The 24,033-nt window shown below is 36.0% G+C and overlaps 1 protein-coding gene across 1 annotated transcript in view; it reads left to right on the forward strand.

The window, feature by feature from the left end:
- LOC119838105 (scavenger receptor class B member 1) overlaps positions 1 to 24,033 on the forward strand; it is a 98,379-nt gene that overhangs the window by 32,300 nt on the left and 42,046 nt on the right. The window contains exon 2 of the mRNA XM_038363918.1: positions 14,951 to 15,113. Within this exon, the coding sequence (XP_038219846.1) occupies positions 14,978 to 15,113 (136 nt within the window). The 5' untranslated portion in view covers positions 14,951 to 14,977. The remainder of the gene's footprint in view (positions 1 to 14,950; positions 15,114 to 24,033) is intronic.

Genomic DNA, 24,033 nt, shown 5'->3' on the forward strand with positions numbered 1-24,033 from the left:
AGATTCGAAATTCAAATGTAATATTTTTTTATAATTAAGTGTAACAGTATTTATGGCCAGACTAAGTATAGCAGAGAAATGGGACGATAGCTGACAATCGATTCACTACTTCTAGATTTTAACCGACTCCAAAAAAGAGAAAATTCGACTGATTTTAACGTATCTTTATTAAAAGCTGGTGTCTCCCATGTCTCGTTTAAATTAAGTCTATTGCTGACAATTTGAAGGATATATATTGTTAAAAAATAATTATATCTTTAAGAAAATGCGATAGATAAAGTTATTAATAAACAGTGGTTATTTACATTGTAATGGGTGGGTTTTCCTTGTAATAACTTACTAAGTCGGTAAAATGAACCGTCTGTTAAATGCTTAGTTTTATATTTTAATCTTCATACTATTATAGTATTAAAAGCTGAGCCGGCAAACGCTGTTCTGCCTTACTCTTATCATTTAGGGATATGAAAAATAGATGTTGGCAAATTCTCAGACCTACCTGTGTGCACGCAAAATTTTATGAGAATCGGTCCAGCTGTTTCGGAGGAATATGGTAACTAACATAGTGACACGAGAATTTTATATTTTTAGATGAATTCCTTGTGCCTTAATTACAGTCGTTAAAATCCACCTAAGTTTTATCTCACCAACACATTTGTCGTAACATTTTTATTCATAAATAATAATCCTGCTAATCCTACTATCCTACTAATATTATAAATGCGAAAGTTTGTAAGGATGTGTGTGTGTTTTTTGCTCTTTCACGCAAAAACTACTCAACCGATTGCAATGAAATTTGGTACGTAGACAGTTGGACAATTGGAATAACATATAGGCAACTCTTTATCCCGATATTCCGACGGGATACGGACTTACGCGGGTGAAACCGCGGGGCGCAGCTAGTATAGTACAACGTTTTCCCTTCATATATTAAAATAAATATAACTATATACTTTTATACATAATTATTTATTCAATTTACTTTATTTATAAATTTAATGACATGCACTTAATTGCGTTATTACAGAACTAAATGGTATCTCTGAGGTTGCCTAATTACAATGCAAGGTCTAGGTCAGCTGGTTTTTAGAAACACATGTAAGTTTTACAATTATCTCTTAACTAGCTGCGCCCCGCGGTTTCACCTGCGTAAGTCGGTATCTCGTACGAATATCGGGATAAAAAGTTGTCTACATGTTATTATGGTTGTCCAGCTATCTACGTACTAAATTTCATTGCAACCGGTTGAGTAATTTTTGCGTGGAAGAGAATCAAACACACACACACACATCCTTACAAACTTTCGCATTTATAATATTAGTAGGATAGGATAGTAGGATGTCACTCAGTGAAGTTGCAGCTTTCTAATTGTGAAAGAATTTTGAGAATCGGTCCAGTAGTTTTTGAGCTTATCCATTACAAAGATACAAAAATACCAAATTTATCTTTATAATATTAGAGTAGATGACATTCTTATCTGTCATGTAATACTTTATTCGACTGATAAGTAAGATAATTATGTAAGTAGTGTCAAACCCCACTAAATAGTGGATGATATAACAAATTAAATTCTGAAGAAAGCACAGAATACTTGTCCAAAGTTTTCATGTATGTTTATAACTAACCGTGGCTTAAGTCTAGTCCAATTAAATAAATAGAAATGAGATGTTATACTGCATTAAGGAATAGTCTATGTCTCTCTTCTTCTAAAATTCCTGACACAAAAATCATATCATAAAATTGCTGCTTCGCCACGTGAAAGAGTCTATGTCTGTCTCTACTTTACACCTAAACCACTAAACCGATTTAAATGGAATTTGGTACGGAAGAAGTGCAAGACTCAATAAAGGATACAGGATATTTTTTATTTTGGAAATCTTACGGAATCTTTGTGGGGAGATAACCGAGAATGTATATGGTTTCTTAGGCGAAGCAGCAGGCGATTAGCTAGTAATATATACTAGCCGAGCTCCGCGGTTTTACCCGTATAGTATTTATATATGTGTTACATAGCCTAAAGGCTCCCTCAGTAAATGGGCTATCCAACATTGAAATAATTTATCAAATCGGACGATTTTTTCAAATAGGATGTCTGTGTCCCAGCAGTGGGAACATATGTGGGCTGATGATGATGATAGCACTAAGGGATTACGTATCTATCCAACGGCGATAGATTTTAATAGTCGCTCCACCAGTTCCCGAGATTAGCGTGAACAGACTAATCTTTAAATAAGTAAGTATATAACGAAATATCCAGTTGAAATAAAGCACATTTAAATATATTTCACAGAAAACAAAAGTATTACGATGCTTGCATTTTCTGTTCCGGTCTGATACTTATTGAGTCTGACTTAACTCGTAAGAGTTAAGTTATTGAGTTTAAGTTGCATTTTGATTTATAAATACTACTTTTACTATATAATATCTATACTAATATTACAAATCTGAATAGTTTGTTCGTTTGCACGTACTAATCTCAGGAACTACTGGTCCGATTTGAAAAATTTTTTCAGTTTTACATAGCCCATTTATTGAGGAAGGCTATAGGCTATACATGTGCCACGGACGAAGCCGGGGCGGACCGCTAGTTAATAATAAAGTGAATACAAATATTAATAAAGTTTTGCTTATTAACCAATTTACACATTGTTTACTTTACCGCCATTGTATTTGTCCACGAAATATTTCAAAAGCACTTAACCGATATAAATGAGATTGCGCATACTTTGTGTAATTTAAAAGTTACGTCTTGTATCCCCTAGTGGGGTATGGGACAGATAATATACGTCTGTTTCACTGATCGATTTTCTTTATGCATAGTAGGTGATCAGCCTTCTGTCTCCTGCCAGACTGAGACTTTTTGTGTGTCCCCACTGGGAATCGAACCCGGGACCCCTCAGTTCTACACTCACGCGATAACCACTATGCGAGGAGGCGGTTGTGTGATGTAGGGGTAGCTAACTTAAATTTAACTTAATTAAAACATGTGAAATATAACAGAATAAGCTACTATATCCCTTTATATTGTTAGAAATGCTAATTGTATCGAATTAATATAATTACACGTAAAGAAATATGTATTTCTAATTTTATATAACATTCGGACATAATAAAATAAAATGTTATAAAAAATATAAAAAAGATTTCCAATTTGTAAAATTGGGGCAAAATGAAACAAAAACGTTATTAAAAAACAAAAAAAAAACATACAATAAAATTACAAATAAATCGTATTTTCGAACGAAACTCTGACACAGAGGTCATTGACAGTCCCATTCTTAATTGAATCGCGTTACCTAGTGACGTAATAAAATCCAGACATATCCGAGCCACGCAACTAATATAAGTATGTCACTCATATTATTCATGCTACGACCTTACTGTGTTTTTGTCATTAATATTAAGTTTTAAACGCCTTGACGATTCTACGAAAACTTAATAACTTTGTAAACAGTGTTTTCTTTATAATCACAATATATATTAAACAAATTTAAACAGTACCTCTGTCTGTTATGACTAACAGCTTGTTATTAACCAGCGATCCACCCCGGCTTCGCCTGTGGTACACATATAGCCTAAATCCTCAATAAATGGGCTATCCGACACTGAAAGAATTTTCCAAATCGGACCAGTAGTTCCCGAGATTAGCGTTACCCATATAGCCTAAAGCCTTCCTCAATAAATGGGCTATTCGACATTGAAAGAATTTTTCAAATCGAATAAGTAGTTTCTGAGATTAGCGCGTTCAAAGAAACAAACTCTTTAGTTTTATAATATTAGTATAGATGTGTATCTCTATACGATTTAACAATTAGCACAAGCGTTTACACAGTACAGACGGTCCAACAAGCAACGCAACGCAGGAAACACAGCTGTATGTCACTGGGTAATGTTATATAATAGTTGCATCACGGTTCACACGCGTTGCAAAATCACGCACTGAGAGGACTGTGATCTGCTGTTGAATGCTTTAGAGTTGTTTTCTTTGAGACCCTTTGGGACCCTTTAAGACCCTTTTTAAATACGGTTGTAACGCGTTAACCACTAGACTAGGAGGTGGTTGTGTGATTCAGGGGCAACTTAAGTTTAACTTAAAAAAAATTGAAATAAGTAAAGAGTAAGCTGCTATATCCCTTTATTCTACTAATATTATAAATGCGAAAGTTTGTAAGGATGTGTCTGTGTTTGTTGCTCTTTCACGCAAAAACTACAGAACCGATTGCAATGAAATTTGGTACGTAGATAGCTGAACAACTGGAATAACATATAGGCAACTTTTTATCCCGACATTCCTACGGGATACGGACTTACGCGGGTGAAACCGGGGCGCAGCTAGTATTGTTATAAGTGCCTATTCAACCGAGTTAATATAATTAATATAACATGTAAAGAAATGCATGATTCTAATTGGATATAACATTCGGATACAATAAAATATAACGTTATAAAAAAGACCCCTTTTCAAATGACTATGGAAATGGAAGTATAATTAAATAATAAGATTCGAAAGGAGGTTTTATTTTGGAGGTTAATTCGATTGTGTTTTTTTGTGAAATGAACAGATTTTGATTATGCATTTTTATTTGAAAGCCGATACCTGCTATGTGGTACCATAAAATTGGAATTTTATATCAGATATATTTGATGGTGGTTTAATTCTCAAATTAAAACATATTTCTTTTAGATTAATTACTAGCTAACCAGACAAACGCTGTTCTGCCTTACGGGGTATGAAAAACAGTTTTTGGCCTATCTCACACCTACCCGATTTGTACACGTGACAATCGGTCCACCCGTTTCGGAGGAGTATGCGAACGAACATTGTGACATTTGATATATATAGAGATTAAATCGCGGGGCAGTTAGTCAGGTGTTTAAATAACTGTTATTGAACTAACTGATTTGACCTTGACCTAAAACTGATTAAAATTTTCATTACCAACCTTACGAATTAAATTAATCATTAATTGACTTAATTACTACGTGTTTGCCCCGAGTTCGCCTGAACATACCTTCATCTTTGTAACCTATACTATAATACTAATATTATAAAGCTGAAGAGTTTGTTTGTTTGAATGTTCTTATCTCAGGAACCACTGGTCCGTTTTGAAAAATTCTTTCAGTTTTAGATAGCCCATTTATTTAGGAAGACTTTAGGTTATATACCACGGGCGAAGCCGGGGCGGACCGCTACTTATGAATATGTATTAATTATCCTTTTTTACACGCTTTTTTTATTAGCTTCACCTGTATGTTTGTTTGTTTGTATGTTTGTTTGTTTGTTTGTTTGTAACTGACTTCTTTGGGCGCGATTTTGACCCACTTTAAACGGCCAGATTTCGTTCAAACTTTGTAGATTTATTGAGGACCGATGACAATACACTAATTTGATAAAATTATTCCAGTTTTCAATTTGCAAAATATGATTTTTGTTAAAGCGTGTTTTATAGTTTTTTTAAACTATTATATTATATTATTTAAGTCACAGTCGGCAATGGAGCTGGTTGGTCGCCTGATGGTATGCGCTACCACCTCCCATGAACATTTGGAGAGGTTGTGAGATTGCACTGCCCGCTTTTAAGGGGAAAGGATTAATAGAGGATTTACGATTGGAATGAAGGAATGGACAGGGAAGGGCGAGGAAAAGGGAACGGGCGAAACTGTACATATTAACAAAATACCTTCCTACTGTTTCACTTGTTACAAACTTTCTAGCAAGTGAGATAACTGGGACGATGCAACGGCACTTTTTTGGTTAGTTGGTACAGTTAGCAAAAAAGGCAGGAACAATTTGTTTATTTTTTATCGTTTATTGCTATATACTTTTTATTTATTATGACTTACGCTTGTATAAGAAGAAATGTATTGGAAAGCACAGTAAATTGGTAGACAGAAAATAAAAAATAATCTTTATGTGTCAGGCTTTAATTTTAAAAGTCTGTTTCTGGTTTTCAAAATACAACATACACTAAAGACAAGGAAGAGGCTCATATCCTTTTCCTTACTCTTCCCAGTCCTTTCCTTTATTCCTATCGCCAATCCTTTCGTAATCCCTTCCCAAAGTCGGCAATCCATTTGTAGAGGCGTAAGGTCTGCAAAGGAGGTCTCCGTATGCCTCTACAATGTTTATGGGCGGTGGTAGCGCTTACCATCAGGCGACCCACCAGCTCCATTGCCGACTGTAACATAAAAAAAAGACCAAATTTAAATCGAATTACAACTTAGTATTTTCTTGTGTTTGATTTTACGCGAGTATTATAACATTTAGAAATTTAGAATTTTTTTCACGCTCGCTGTAAAGTGTTCGAAACGTCGGGTTAAAAATATAATTAATAAATCGCGTTTAAAATCCGTTAAAAAAATTTTAATTTCCGACTTACAACTTTCAAATTAATAAATGACTTAACCAGTTTACCCAGTTAAAAGTTATAAAGTAACACAAAAAATGCAATCGAATTAACATCCTCCTCCTTTTTTTAAGTCGGTTGAAAACATGTATGAACTATAACATAATTTCTACATCGAATTACATAACACGTGACAATGAAATTTTCGAATGAGGCGAGATTGATAGATGGATCACGCCACACCAAATTGGTAGCTAGGTAATTGCCGCGTGAGGTCATTGTACTGCATAGTTCTATAATCCTACTAATATTATAAATGCGAAAGTTTGTAACGATGTGCGTGTGTTTGTTACTCTTTCACGCAAAAACTACTGAACCGATCGCAATGAAATTTGGTACGTACACAGCTGGACAACTGGAATAACATATAGGCAACTTTTTATCCCGATATTCCTACGGGATACGAACTTACGCGGGTGAAACCGCGAGGCGCGGGTATGTTGTTGTGATGATCATAAAAAGAAAACACAGGCTTTATAATAGGCCTTAGATATTAGAGAACAACATTATAAGATTTGGGACGTGTATTGTTGAAGAATTAATCATGATATGTTCTTTTAAACTGGACTTTATGTTCAATAAAAATGTAAACTATCTATTTATATGACATTGATAGGGTTTTATTAGGGTTATATTATATAGATCGGGCGTTTAATCTATTGTCCGATGCGGCGAGGTGGGGTGGGGCGTGTTCCGCTCACGTTACCCACAGGTGGGTAGAGTGGTGATCCCACTCTGCCGCTCTTAATATGCGCTGGACCCAGAAACGGGCTGCCGCCGAGGATCGCGGATGCATTTTAACCAGCTCCCGTGGCCCCTTCACTTAAGCGGTTCGACGGAACACAGTGGGGTTTTGGTCGGTAAGAATCCGACATAACCCACGGCTCCATCCCCGGCGCCGTGGGTATCTATGCAAGACTTCCCCACTATAAAAATGGTTATATTATATAGGGTTATATTTATTGGGATTATAGCCGGCAACTGAGCTTTTTTTTATGTCATCGTCGACAATGGAGCTGGTGGGTCGCCTGATGGTAAGCGCTACCACCGCCCATGAACATTTGGAGAGGCGTAAGGTCCAATGCAGATCTTACAACTCTACAAATGGATTGCCGACTGCAAGTTGGAACGGGATTAGGAAAGGATTGAAGAGAGGAATAAAGGAAAGGACTGGGAAGGGTAAGGAAGAGGATATGGGCCTATGAGCTGATGGTTTGGCTGGTGGTGAGAGAACGCCATCTTTTTTTTGGTGATTCTCGATCTTAGCTAGGCTTCGTTTGATGAAATATTTATTATGTTTTACAAATTTCAATTTAATAATAGTTTAGAGGTGTACATATGATACTTATATCTACAAAAAAATCAAACGTTCTGTAAAAATGATATTTTTTTTAAACATATTTTTTTTTATTTTTCTAATAACGTTCTATGCTGACGGTACAAAAATGAATGATACGCTCGACCGACGCGCGATATTTGTACCTTTCATAGAATTAAGATTTTTGTTTGTCCGTTTTTTGAACCTCCGTAACCGTTAACCGTTATGCACGATTTGCGGTTACAATTTCAAGGTAACCACGATTGCGGTCATTAGCGGTTATAATTGTGTAGATTTCCGTTAAAATTGCGTTTCAGCTTTTTAGGCGTAACTGAATGATATACAAAATAACCAAGTAGTTATTTTGGAGTAATAGCTCGGTAGCTGTTAAATGTATGTACATAATATATGCGAGGAGGCCTTTTGGGTAATCCCTTGCTTTTCCCGCTTAGTTCCCGTTCCTGTGGGACTTTTGTGACAAAAACTATCCCATGTCCTTTCTCAGATCTCAAATGCAAAATTTCACCACAATCGGCACAGCGATTTAGTCGTGAAAGAGACAGACACGTAGAACCAATTTTCCGCACCTCTCCCAGTCCATTCCGTTTTTCCAGTCATCAATCCTTTCCTTATCCCTTACCCGTTATAAGCGTGCAGCGCATACGCAGAGGCACTACCTCGGCTCTGTTTACAGGCGGTGGTGATCGCTGACCATCAGGCGAACCACCAGCTCAGTTGCCCACTGTGACATAAAAGATAGAGTGACTGACATTTATAAAATTAATAGATATAAAACACTAGCTGCGCCCCGCGGTTTCACCCGCGTAAGTCCGTATCCCGTAGGAATATCGGGATAAAAAGTTGCCTATATGTCATTCCAGTTGTCCAGCTGTGTACGTACCATATTTCATTGCAATCGGTTCAGTAGTTTTTGCGTGAAAGAGCAAAACAGACACACATCCTTACAAACTTTCGCACTTATAATATTAGTAGGATTATTCAATAGCACAGCAGATTTCGTCGCGCTTCGCAAACCCAAACAACGGAATGACCTTTTAAAAGTCGGTTAAATCGACATTGTCAGAGTGTAGACGCAAACACACGGTAATTAATATTAATATATTCATAAAACACTGATTGGGACCCGAGTTAGCGATATGTTATACTAATTATCCTAAGCTAATGTAATTTTTTGTTTCAATGACGCTTATATCAAGAGATAATTTTACTGAAAGCTGTTTTGTACTCTGTTTTGACCTCACTTACATGGTGCTTGATTGACACCTTTGGTATATTATTATGTTTAAATTATCTTAAATGAATTTTAACATCTAAGATTTGATTTTTAATTTATAGTTTTATAGCATTGAAATGCTTTATAAATTAGAAATTTTGAAAGAATAGAAAAAATTAGGCACATGAAACCGAAAGAGTAGAAGAAATTTGATTACTGTGGCAGGATCACGGGTGGCCGAGAGGCTAGGCGTTGCTACGGTTAGGCAAGAAACGCAGGTTCGAATCCTGCCTCGTGATCAAATTTTTTCTATTCTTTCAAAATTTCTAATCTAAGATTTGATTTAATCGTATTAATATTATAACTGACAAAGTAAGTCAGTTTTACGCAATAACGGCTTATCGTATCTGTATGAAATTTGATAAAAAGATAGATTATAGTCTGAACAAAGGCTAGCCGGGTACCACGCGAAACACCGCGGGTTACAGGTTGTCTATAAATGCAATGAGAAACGCTCAAAGCGCTTATAATTCATTCACATATAAATAGTTCTATTTTTAATAAAGACTGAAGCGCCTTCAAATTATAAAGAGACCACTAGATGTCTCCCAAATTAAAGGACCATCATAATCAGTTCACTCAGTCGAAAGTTCTGAGACGACAGAGCAAAAAATTGTTTCGAATTCAATTCAAACTCAAACATTTATTTATTCAATTTGACTTCTTCTAGAAGCACTTTTAAATCGTCATAACATAGTTTTACCATTCACCACCGTAAACGACAATTCAAAAATAATCACTCAAATTCCAAACCACCTTTTTGCGAATGTCGGTACAGGTATCACAGAAAATATACAGCTTTCTAATATTGAACGAATCATCGAAATTGGTTGCGCAGAACGATTGTATACGTAAGAAATATTCAAAAATAGAAAAACACGAATGTTTTTTTAAATACTAGAATAGACTAGGTGCTCGCCCCGTCTCCTCCTGTCTTAAACTGGGACAAAAACTCGTAAGATGATACAGTATACGTCACTTAAACTTTCTATTGGTGAAAGAGAGTTCAAGATCAATGTAATATCTTTGAGTATCCTCTTCAATATTTTTCTATAACTGTATGAAATCACTCCAAATAAAATAAGTGTCCATACTGAGTATATACAAAAACATCATGAAAATCGGTCAAGCTTTTTCTTAGAAATTTGATAAGATGTTTATATAATTTGACAGAAATAATATTTTGATTTCTCTTGAATTTTTTTGTTTAGCTATCTATCGTTGAATAGCAGAACTTTTAATGACTTTAACAATATTAGCTTATAACAAATTATCAATAAACAATATCAACATATAATTTATTTAATAAAATAAAAAAAAAATATTTTCTTATCGGTCAGCACGCTCGAAAAGTTGAATTAATATCAAATGAAAACAAATATTTGTTTATTTTATTTATTTATAATGCTTTATTGCACAAACTTAGACACAAACAGCAAGAATACAATAAAAAGAAAAAAAAGACATCGTTTGTGCAAGAGGCGGCCTTATTGCTTAACAGCAATCTCTGCCAGGCAACCTGGTTGGAAAGGAAATGTACGAAGTTCTGGGATAGTGCAAAAGTAACAAGTATCTAATAATGGAAAGAAAAAAAAACAGTAGCAGTCGTGGGACTGCCGATAGAAGTGAAAACAGAACTATTAAGTTGAGAGTTATTAAAACTATATGCAAAAATTATATGAAATTTTTTATGTTTTATTAATTAGTTACATATGATGGGTTAAACAAATCATGAACAAAATATAAATACAAAGTGGTTGAAAGAATTATCATTAGCATGTCGGTGACGCGAACCGAGGATTTTACCCTCTAACAAAACGCTCAACGCGCCTAAAGAAGTTCAGTTTCACTTCAAAAATACTGAATAATGCAAATACTGCATAAATGAAAAAATAAATTATTGTAATTACAAAAGTTGATAAAAAATGCTATGCAATAGCTTCACCAGGGCAGTCTCCGAGTGCCAGACGTCTATTTTTACTAGGTACATGTATTCAGAGATAATCTGATAGATAGATAACTCTTTATTTGCACCAATGGGACGGACAAACACACGACACAATTACATACAAATAGGCGGCCTATCGCTAAGATAGCGAACTCTTCCAGGCAACCCTAGTCTGTATGTTCTTCTACCGATTGTCACATATCCTAATAAATATGAAAGAAACCACGCAGTACATAACATGGGCCTTGACCGCGTTGTGTGGCGGTGCGCAGCATTGCGCTGTCCACAACCAGTTTCTAGTTTCTGTGAATTTCCTCTTTTACCTGCTCACGTGTAGCACTAGCTGTTTGATGTGGCTTCGCTTACGTAACTATATGTGAATAGCTGGAGAGTGAACGCGGCTTTATTAAGTTACTTTGATTTCAAATATTTTTTGGAGTACCTGGTTTTTGTGGGTATTAACGTGATACGGGTGAAGCCGGGAACGATACATATTTAATTATAACATCTCTTATGATAGATGGTAAACATATTAATTTAGAATCTAGGAATCCCTCTAGTGCCTATAAAACCTGAGTACTGCTATTAAAAGAAAAATCAATCAGTGGCTCAAAACTAAAACGAATCCCATTATATGGGACAAGGGTAGACGGGAGAGGGGAGAGGGGAGACGAGAGAGGGGAGTCTCTTCAATTAATTTCAAAGAAAAAGAAAATTCGAAGAAATTTCGACTGGGTTCTTTTATGTCATAGCGGGCAACTGAGCTGATGGTTCGCCTGATGGTGAGCGAACACCACCGTCCCACATTTGCAGAGTAGGCTGTTGCAATTGCCCGCTTTTAAGAAAGGATAAGGAAACAATTGGTCACGGGAATAAGGGAATGGGAAAGAATACGGGTCCCTGATCCGTACACTGACTTTTACACACACACACACACACACACACACAGACACACACACACAAATGCATGTGGGCATACAAACTTGTTTCAGATAGAACTCTGTAATTTAATTTTTACATTTATTATCAGTTTTCATCATATAGTTTTCTACACTTAAAATAACGTTTTTAGAAATTGTTTGTCACTTATATTTAACCAGCTATTGGTGTACTTTGTTATTTGTGTATTTATTGTGATAATTAATCAGATACTGTCAAATTAGCTGTAAGGTACCTTTTATAAATAAAATAAATAAAAATAAATATTTCAATTTTAGGATTCTTTTTTATTTCAAAGCTGATTACATCTGAGTGGTCCATTTTAGTTCAATCTAGTTCTGACACTTTGAAGGCAGTTTAGTTTTCTGTTCAAAATTATAAATTGTATATAATAAAGTATTATAAAGTCGGTTAAAAGTCAATGACACTTGAAAGTTATTGCTGTTTTCCGTATTATTCCACTGCTGTTTTATTTATAAGCGTCGAATATCGATATTTTGACCTCCACATTGCGTCAATGCGGACCAATGGCCCCTGAATTATATCATACACGTTTCAGTTTGACGTTGCGTCTGAGTTTGGTTATGAGTTCGGATTTAAGTTAGTGTTGATGTTTAAATATGTATAACTAGCTGCGCCCCGCGGTTTCACCCGCGTAAATCCGTATCCCGTAGGAATATCGGGATAAATAGTTGCCTATATGTTATTCCAGTTGTTCAGCTACCTACGTACCAAATTTCATTGCAATCGGTTCAGTAGTTTTTGCGTGAAAGAGCAACAAACACACACATATCTTTACATACTTTCGCATTTATAATATTAGTAGGATAGTAGGATTATAGCGACACATTTCTAAATCGCGCTAGCAAAATGTTCTCGATACAGGGCATAATGTTGTTTTTGACTCTGTTCTATGTTATATTGTTTTTCTCTCCTCTATTATTTATCTCTCTTTACTTCATATTTATAATATCCTTGCTCCTATATGCATTAATTTCTTATCTATGTACACTTTCTTGTATGTATTTATACACTTTCTACCGTTTCAAAATTTATATTTCCTGTATCCAAAGGTTGCCTGGAAGAAATCGCTTCAAAGCGATAAGGCCGCCAAATTGTACAGTAGATATTGTTTATTGGTTTTTGTTAACTGTATGTGTATTGTACAATAAAGTGTAAATAAATAAATAAATAAATATATACAACTTTCCAGCATCATTCAATTGAGGTCTCACCGGCCGGCCGGTTGTATAGACTCGTCGAGGGTCCTCCCTTTTTCAATGGAGGAATTCTTCTTCATTACCTTAACTAAATACCTTAATAACTTATTTATTAGCAAGGACAAATATTACATTCACAATGATACTCTGCCTTCTGAACTAGGTTATTACCTGTATCTCAGAAGACAGTGACTTCCCTTAATTTCAAATACATAATATTTGTAATTTCATTTTACAATTTATGATTAAAAGACACGTAAAATAAAATAATAATAATAATGAATAGAAATAAAAAAAATCATTTACATTTTAGGCCGATGAAACATATGGTTTAGTTTAAATCTAAGTTTAAGTTTAAATTTAAATTTAAGCCGATAGAGTATGTCTATGAATGTGTGAATGGGTGTGTTTGTGTATGTGTACAATATAACTAATTGTAATATTACATACAAACTCCTCTCTTCGGGTCTTCCACGCAGACCTACACAGGCCTCGGGGTGACTGAACGGAGCGATGGCCCCTTTCAGTGGTGGCCACGCCGCCTGCAACAACAGGCACTGGATGCGACCGATTGGTCGATGGTGTCATGGCCGGGGGGAAACCCTTTTTTTTATAGTGGGGAAATCTTGCATAGATACCCACGGCCCCGCAAGAGGTCGTGGGTTATGTCGGATTCCTACCGACTAAAACCCCACTGTGTTCCGTCGAGCCACATAAGTGAAGGGGCCACGGGAGAATTCGTCCGCGACCCCCTCGGGGGAGAAACCCTGCGGGCTGCTGCAGGAAATTAAAAAACAAGTCAAACTAAGACAATGAAAAATAAAATTCAAATATTTACCAAAAAAGGAAAATAAAAATCCATTGAAGGGTTGTCCCACTAATACAAATAATTTTGAAATAATTCAATTTATTATGTCATCTAAATATATTATGTAAGGTCAGCTGGCCTTGTGTAAAGGAAATCATGATTATATGAATAAAATTAATTGGTAAACATTTTGTTTTTATATCGGTTTTATTTAACGGTCATAAAATGTGATTTAAGGCCGTTTTACAAAGTCCGATCTAGCGAGATTGAAAAAAGTAATGTTTATTGTTACATTGTGACGCCATAATGGTTGTATTTAGAAACTGCAACTATAAGAGACATAAAAATTGTGTGATAACAAAATCTCTTATACGTAATAAGCATTTTCCGCTGAGATTAACATTGCGGCTTTTTCCTAAGACATCGTTTGATGTGGGTCATGTCCTAGCAATAGTTATTCAGACTAATTGGCATATTCTATCGTCTTATTATAATCGAGACCTGAAACATCGGATATTGGAATTAAAAGAAACAGACAACCATTGTTCACATGCGCAATTATATTATAAATGTGCTTACGCAACGTCGGGTACAGTAATTATTTTAATTGCATCGTGAACTACAATGTGACATCTCGAGATTTGTTTATTATTATATTGCTATATGTAAGGATGATTTTTCTTAAATATATATGTTAGACAGGACTTGTTGAAGAAAACACGTTCTTTGAGAAATTTTGAATTAATAGAAAGAATTCGATCACGAGGCGGGCTTTGAAACCGCGTTTTTGCCAAACCGTAGCAACGCCTAGCCTCTCGGCCAGCCGTGATCCTGCCACAGTAATCGAATTTCTTCTACTCTTTCGGTTTCATGTGCCTAATATGGGACATAAATATTAGCGAGGTTTTGGTAAAAAACGCGGGTTGGAATCCCGCCTCGTGATCAAATTTATTCTCAATAATTATTGAGTACTGTGTATTATTGAATTCTGTTATTCATCTAATAATTCCCATCTTCAGGTCGCGGATGTGCGGCTGGCATACGAGATGGGGCACAAACAATATCGAGCGGTGGGGCAGAGTGCCCGCAACCGTCTGTTCGGATTGAACCCCCGAATATCGGGCGATGAGAAGACCGTACCACTGAGCATGCTCATATCTCAGCAGGGCAAGTTGAACCATGGTGAGTTTTTGACCAAATACCTTATGTAGGCTTTAAAGAATAAAAGTCCTTTACCCCATGTGGGGTATGGGGCAAATTATTTGCATATCTATTTGACAGGACATAAGAAACGAAGAGCAGCGTTATTACTCAATAGCAATTTCTTCCAAGCAACTAATACCAAGCTCAAAGTGTTAGAATTATAAATTCTACATAGAATAGGACATCTTGGCGTAATAGATAAAATAATAAAAAAAATACTAAGACATGTAAATTAAATATTAACAAAAATAATTCTATAATGTATTTTAAGACTCAAGCGTATGTGATAGTAGTAGATAAGAAACATTTTCTCTATTTAATAAATCTATCTAAAATTACCTCCAATAATTTATTTTTAATCTCTTTCTAACCGCATATGAAAAATCTACGTCTTATCTATACTAATATTATAAAGCTGAAGAATTTATTTGATTGTTTGAACGCGCTAATCTCAGGTACAAACACACTACTGGTTTTGATTTTTTGATTTTGATTGAGAAAGGCTCAATGCTATCTATACATGTACCACGGCCGAAGCCGGGGCGGACTGCTAGTAAATAATAAGAATACCACTAATAGAATAGAAAAAATAAGAATATTTTACGTACCTACTGTAAAAATAAAACTACAAACCACAAGTTTCTACGAAAACCGTCCCCTACTTCCTAACCAATATAAATACCATCCCATACAAAAAATCTTCTAAAAAATCAAGTCTCGCAACACAATACTAAGACCTCTGACTTCTATGTTTAATCACAATGAAGTTACAGGGGGTCGAAAATCGCCTGAATTGGATCGAAAGGGACGATAGGGCCATACCACTTTTCTGCTTGACTTGGCGAGGGTACAAACAAACAAACAAACAAACAAACAAACAAACAAACAAACAAAAACACTTTATTGTGCACCAATGATAACAAAAAGTAACAAAAAATATATATATATACATTAAAACATAAACATTCACGAGCACAACAGGCGGTCTTATCGCTAGGGCAGCGATCTCATCCAGACAACCTGGTGGTCAAGGACAAGCTGTGGAAAATATAAGTACTACCGTTCGCCCAGATGTTGTGTTTGTTAGCTGTCATTAACGTCACAACGGAGTGTTTTTGTGCAACGATTTTTGAGCCTGGATAGATAAAAGACAGTAACAGAGACTACTCTTCAGCGCAGTGAAACATCTAACTCCTATGGGAATTTCCATTGACTACAGGAGAAACCGAAGAAAAGCTAGTAAATAAAAAATCCAGTCACACGTCACCTTACGGAAAATGCCACATTAAATATGCGTCAGAATAATATCTATAAGTAGTTGCTCACGGCTTCGCCCGCCAATTAACGAGGGACAATCTTTCACCCACTGTTGACCTTCTGGAGTAAAATTTATCATCTTTCTTTTCGGATGCCTACATCATAGAGGCCATCTGCATACTAAATTTTAGCCCGATCAAGTAGTTTGGGCTGTGCGTTGATAGATCATTCACGCGTTAAACTCGGAGTAGTTTAATAAATGTTATTACTCGTACAAACATTCATCTTGAATCACCCCAAACCCCAAAAAAATCCGTTGCGTAATTTAAAAGATCTAAGCATAAGGACAGATGCGGGAAGTGACTTTGCTTTATACTATGTAGTGAAGATAGATCAAATCGCAATCCGCCACTACGTAGACAAATAAATTGTTTTGTATACATAGAAGTCGCCTTGTGGAAAAAACCTAACACTAACTTATGGATGCGTCAGAAAAAGTCATTGGCGTGAAACGGAACTGCGACCTCCTTTTAATTGGTCCGTATTTAATTAATAAAACCAATGATCCAATACTAATGCATGCAAATTATACTTATTGTATCGACCTTTTGGTATATTATGTTATCGTCGGCAATGGAGCTGGTGGGTCGCCTGATGGTAAGCGCTACCACCGCCCATGGACATTTGGAGAAGCGTTAGATCTATTGCAGACCTTACGCCTCTACTTATATAGCGCGATATATGAAAAACTAGCTGCGCCCCGCGCTTTCACCAGCGTAAGTCCGTATCCCGTAGGAATATCGGGATAAAAAGTTGTTTATGTGTTATTCCAGTTATCCAGCTGTCTACGTACCAAATTTCATTGCAATCGGTTTAGTAGTTTTTGCGCGAAAGCGTAACAAACACACACACACATCGTCACAAACTTTCGCATTTATGATATTAGTAGGATTAACGCTTATGCGCTTCACTTGTATGTTTGTATGTAACCGACTCCTTAAGACTTGATTTCGACCCACTTCAAACGGACAGATCTAATTCAAACTTAATACACTTATAAAGATCGATGACAACAGAATAATTTGATGAGTTTTTCTTTTTATACTAATAAGGATCTTCAATTGCATAATTTAATTAATATTATCAATACGTATTTTCTATTTTTATATAGTATTTGCTATTAACTAGACGCTCGTCCCGGCTCCGCCTGGATATCAACATTCCTATTTTATCCCAAGGGATCATTTAATCGGGATAAAAATCCTATCACCCAAGTCAGTTCATACCCTGTATACCAAATTTCATAAAAACCCCTTTAGCAGTTTCAGTGTGATTGACGGACAAACATCCAAACAAAATTTCATAGTGTGATTTATTAACTACGGTAGTTACTGCATCTCACTGTCCCTTAGATCAAAAGTAGGTTAAATTTTATATATACAAGTGTATTCGAGGCCCTTGAATGAACCTTCGCAGTCGAAAGTGGTTCGGTGGCATTTTTCACAACATACACTCATTATAGTGATGTACGTAGCTTGTCGATGTTTTTAAATATATCGATTCGATGAGGCGGATTTTTGACGAATTTTGGAACTGAGAAATTTTGAAAGAATAGAAAAAATTTGATCACGAGGCAGGATTCGAACCTGCGTTTCTTGCGTAACTCTAGCCTCTCGGCCACCCGTTGGCTACGGTTAGGCAAGAAACGCAGGTTCGAATCCTGCCTCGTGATCAAATTTTTTTCTATTCTTTCAAATTTTTTCATTTATAAAGCATTTCAATGCTATAAAACTAAAAATTCAATTTTGGAACTGTTATGTTTTGATTTGGTTCCAATTGTAAAGTAGTTTTAGAGGTGGTTTTACAATTTGATGTTGTTCCTGATAACCTATTTGCCACATATATTGAACTAGCTGCGCCCCGCGGTTTCACCCGTAAGTCCCTATCCCGTAGGAACATCGGGATAAAAAGTTGCCCATAACATGTTATTCCAGTTGTCCAGCTGTCTACGTACCAAATTTCATTGCAATCGGTTCAGTAGTTTTTGCGTGAAAGAGCAACAAACACACACACATCCTTAAAAACTTTCGCATTTATAATATTAGTAGGATAATCATAGAATATCTATCATTTACTGCCAGACAACTAAACAGTTAAAACACTTTCATCGCTAAACTGGTCATAAATCTTTTAAGGATCCTAAATGTAACTTATAAATATGTTATTTAAGTAACCGTTTCGCGCCATTTATTATTTAACATGACGTATTCAAAGAGTGTGATAATCTATGCAAATTTATTTCTGCGCCAAATTTGATCTAGATCAGACAAACAATTATTGCGTGAAAGAGATAGAAACATACATACAATCCATCCATACAACCGTTCTCAGTTTTCCAGTTATAGCGTAGGATATAATATTATTAAAAATAAAATTTATTCAGATAAAATTTAATTTTCAATACACATTTGTTTAGCATATTTATCTAATTACCTTAGAATCATTTTAAATGGCTTGGAAACATCTACTAATAATAATTTTGTGATTTGGGATAGGTGATTTTTGTCCGTGGCTTTATATAGGGGCTGAAACCGTAGGGCATTTCACTAGTAGTGTAGTTAAAAACTATCGTTAATTTATTTATTTATAATAATTAAAACGGTTTTACACCAATAACATTAATTATTAACTATCAATTTTTACATTATATAACATCTCACTTAAATCTATAAATATATGACACAATTACTATTAAATACATTACATAATTACAATTAATGACATTCAGATACAAGTAACAATATAAAATGTCATTCGATTAGCTGTAGCTTCCGCAGAAGCTCAGACATGCCGATAACAAAGATCCCCATCTATCCGCAAACAGATCACATTCTGGGTTATCCTTCAGGAGATGGATTAATGCGAAATAAATGAACGTTAACAAAACATCCGATTCACGATAGTATTGGCCAGTCAAGCGGTAAATGTTTGTTTATAATTCAAGGCAAATTTACAAAGTGTATCGCGTTGTTTGTGTTTAAATTATTTATTTTAATATCATCATCATCATCAGCCCATATTTGTTCCCACTGCTGGGACACAGGCCTCCTATGAGGGTTCAGACCATAATCCACCACGCTGGCCAAGTGCGGGTTGGCAGATGTCACATGTCGTCGAACTTTTGATTCTTGGTCTTGGCCGGTTGCCTCACGATGTTTTCCTTCACCGTTTTAAGCAGTGGTGATGTTATCTACATGTGTAGATAATTTTTTTTTTTTTTTTTTTTTTATTGTGGGATAGGGAAGCGCTTGACTACCATCTCGCCTGCTGGTAAGCGTAGATGTAGTCTAGGATGGAGCGCGCTTCCCTAGGAGGTACCTGTTCACTCGACTTTTGAAGATCCCCAGATTGTACTCGTCAGGGAACACAGACTCAGGAAGCATGTTCCAGTCCCTTGCGGTTCGAATAAAGAATGTAGAGTCGATCCGCTTAGTCCGGGTACATGGAACATCCACCATAAAGCGGTGCCTGGAGTCTGTGCGCCTCGACGACCGATGGAAGAATGGGGATGGCGGAATCAAATTGTGCAATTCCGCAGCGCACTCTCCAAAGTGTATCCGATAAAATACCGATAGATTAGCCACTCTACGGCGATGAGCGAGGCTCTGTAGTCTTTTGCCTACCAGATCATCGTCGTTTAAGATAAATTGGAATATCAATTTATTTCCTGCGCGCTCGTCCGGTCTCGAACCCCGACTTATCGATTTTGAAGTCCGAGGTCCTCACCACTGAGCCACCACTGCTTTTATTTAAATATAAATCATTTTATTTCGATTGAATGATATCCGCCTGGTTGTGGATTTTGTTGTGTATAGCTTAATAGTAAATAAAGCGTCTATGTAGAAGGGTACTTGATTGAAGAATGTACGGAAAAAATGGATGCGGAAAGCATATATGTCTCATACCGAAAGGGGCATGGGGTATACTTTTAATAATTAATTATTTATCACCACATCATTTACTATCAGCTCTGGAATACGATGTGTTTAATTGGCCAAAATTGGCATCAGATAATCGCCAGATATTACGTTAAGTCACAAAATTTAGGACTTTATCCCTACTAATTTTATAAATGCGAAAGTAGATCTGTCTGTCTGACTGTCTGTCTGTTACGCTTTCACGCCTAAACCACTGAACCGATATTGATAAAATTTGGTATGAAGATAGAACTGAACTTGGGAAAGGATATAGGATACTTTTTATCGCGAAAAAAGGGTAGAAAGGGTTGAAAGAGGGGATGAAAGTTTGTATGAAAGTTCGTTATTGTCAAACCGATTTTGATGAAACTTGGTATGAAGGTGGAGCTAAACGTGGGAAAGAACAAACCATACTTTTTAATGCGAAGAAAATACTCCTCACCATGTCGCGTGATATAAGCGAATTCTACGCGTTCGAAGCCGCGGGCGAAAAGCTAGTATTATATAAAAATCCACACATCCACACTTAAAAAAGTTAAATAATACCATTGTAAATGAGAAATTTTGAAAGAATAGAAAAAATTTGATCACGAGGCAGGATTCGAACCTGCGTATCTTGCCTAACCGAAGCAACGCCTAGCCTCTCGGCCACCCGTGATCCTGCCACAGTAATCAAATTTCTTCTACTCTTTCGGTTTCATGTGCCTAAGGGGCACCCCAAGCATTTCAATGCTATAAAACTAAAAATTAAAATTAATACCATTGTATTTAATACTGTGAAGCATCCGGATCGTTTTACGCTCAGCTCATGTTCTCTCTTAGATCAAATGCAACAACCTAACGCTAAATCTCTTGTCTATTTGACTATCATCCAGTTGTAAACCTCGTTACAAAACTACCTGCCACAAAGCGGGCAAGCGCATTGCATTTATAATTTGAAAGTAGCTATTACAAAATAGCTGTTTTAACTTAAAACCTTTCTGATTTCATTATGATAAGCATTTGATTAACAATCTACAATTATGTTAGTTGTCTATGATTATTTACAGTTATTATTTACGGACTAGCGATGTGAGTGGATTAGAAAAAAATATTTATTTAATTATTCTTTATAGTACACTAGCTGCGCCCCGCGGTTTCACCCGCATAAGTCCGTATCCCGTAGGAATATCGGGCTAAAAAGTTGCCTATACGTTATTCCAAGTGTCCAGCTGTCTACGTACCAAATTTCATTGCAATCGGTTCAGTAGTTTTTGCGTGAAAGAGCAACAAACACACACATTCTTACAAACGTTAGCATTTATAATACTGGTAGGATATCACCAAAAGAAAAACAATAAATTATCGCTATAAAATAGACCATGCCGGCACATATGTATTAAAAGGCGGCCTTATTGCTCAAGAGCAATCTGTTCCAGGCAACCTTTTTATTAAGGAATGTTTAACGTGTACGCAATGGTACAAAGCATTAAAATATTAAGCGTTGACCTAATAATTGTCATCATCATGAGTTCATATTATAGTTAAGTATCCTATCACCTTAGTTATCTCACACCCTGTCTGTATAGAAAATTTTATCAAAATCCGTTCAGTAGTTTCGGCGTGATTGACGGACAAACATCCAAACAAACTTTCACATTTATAATATTAGTGTGTTTAAAAAAAGTAACATTTTCTTTAGTGTAGTCTTTATCTTTTCAAGAAGTCAGTAAGTAAAGACATGGAACTCAATCGATAAAAAGAAAACAATATTTATCGATACCGTCCCATCCCTACCGTACCCATCCCAATACAGGATGACATTGACATGTCAAGCACGACCCTAGCAAAATTATCGATGGAAGCCCATTATCGATATCATACCATATTCGATTATCGACAAAAAACATAATAGCCCAGCCTATTTGTCAGCTACACTGTTATTAAAATCTTATCATGTTTTTATTCGGTCAAAGTTAAAACGTGAAATTATATTTCACTTAAAAATGACTAATTATAGGAAATTAAAATGTAATTCATTAGCAATTATCATCACTGTGCATTCCAGCCTCGCCCTTTTAATTTTCTTAAACGCCAACGTAAAAGCGACTTTAACGTGTGTGTCTGTGGCATCGTACCTCACGAACGGATGAACCGATTTTGATTTAGTTTTTGCTGTTCGAAAGGTTAAGTGGAAGTGTTCTTAGCTATGCTTGATAAGAATCAGTATATACATATTTATTTTATAATGTTTTGTCCAACTTCAAATAAAGAGGCAGTTATTAAAATGTATTTTTTTGTGTTTGTTCCCTCACGAGTTTTTTTACCATTTGAAAGCTGGTGCCTTCGTTGTGGTCCCATATTAGGTCTATTTCTCTCAACTGGAAGACGATTTCATTTTTTACTAGCTGCGCCCCGCGGTTTCTCCCGCGTAAGTCCGTATCCCGTAGGAATATCGGGATAAAAAATTGCCTATATGTTATTCCAGTTGTCCAGCTGTCTACATACCAAATTTCATTGCAATCTTTTCAGTAGTTTTTACGTGAAAGAGCAACAAACGCACACACATCCTAACAAACTTTCGCATTTATAATATTAGTAGGAAGTAGGATAGTAGGATTAAAAAATGATTATTTTAATAGTTTTGAATTTTGCTTAGTAAATCTCCAATAAAAATGAAGTCCCGTGTCCCCTAGTGGGGTATGGGGCAGATGATGTACATCCGTTTCACTGATCGATTCTCTTTAGGGACAAGTAGGTGATCAGCCTTCTGTGTCCTGTCAGACTGAGACATTTTTTTTGTGCGTCCCCACCGGGAATCGAACCCAGGATTCGGTTCTACGCTCACGCGTTAACCACTGTACCAAAGAGGCGGTCTCAAACACATCTCCAATAAAGTTACATAATTTAATAAAACATGACCTTGAATAACGTACATTTATTATCAACTTTCACTTCCTTTGATATCATTAACGGAAGACGATACGCGACCCAGATATCGAATCTTTGACCTCATCATCACTGGTCATGAACATGGAATACAGTACATAGGTATCACTAGACGCTTGCCCCGGATATCAAGATCCCTGTTTTATCCCAAGGGAGTATTTAATCGGGATAAGAAGTATCCTATCAACCCAGCAGCTCATACCCTTTCTGTATGCCAAATTTCAACTCCGTTCAGTAGATTCAGCGTGATTGGCGGACAAACATCAACAATGATTACATCTTGTTAGCTTTGGCCCGCGGCTTCGTCCACGTTGTTGAAGTTACAGAAATACATAACAATAAGATAAGTCCTATCTCCAGGCACAAAAAATCCTACTAATATTATAAATGGGTTAGCACCTTTGTCTGTTTGACTGGCAGTCACGACTTAGCCACTCAACCGAATTGAATCAAATTTGGCATAGAAATAGGTTAAGACTCGAGACAGGGCATAGGATAAGTTTTATCCCGGAAATCCTAAAAAAACTAGGACTGTCTATATTTTACCTTTTTATTCATATCATAATGCTATCTCATCGTTACGATAAAAAAACACACTTTCGCATTTATAATATTAGTAGAATAGGATGTCTAGGTAGCAATATTCTAGGTAATCCTGAACTAAGTAACAATAATACATAACCAACTGGCGGATAAGCCAAAATAAGTTAAGTGTAATTAACTTTAATTTAAGCATA

The sequence above is a fragment of the Zerene cesonia genome, unplaced genomic scaffold (genome assembly GCF_012273895.1).
Source record: "Zerene cesonia ecotype Mississippi unplaced genomic scaffold, Zerene_cesonia_1.1 Zces_u001, whole genome shotgun sequence".
Classification (NCBI taxonomy): Eukaryota; Metazoa; Arthropoda; class Insecta; order Lepidoptera; family Pieridae; genus Zerene; species Zerene cesonia.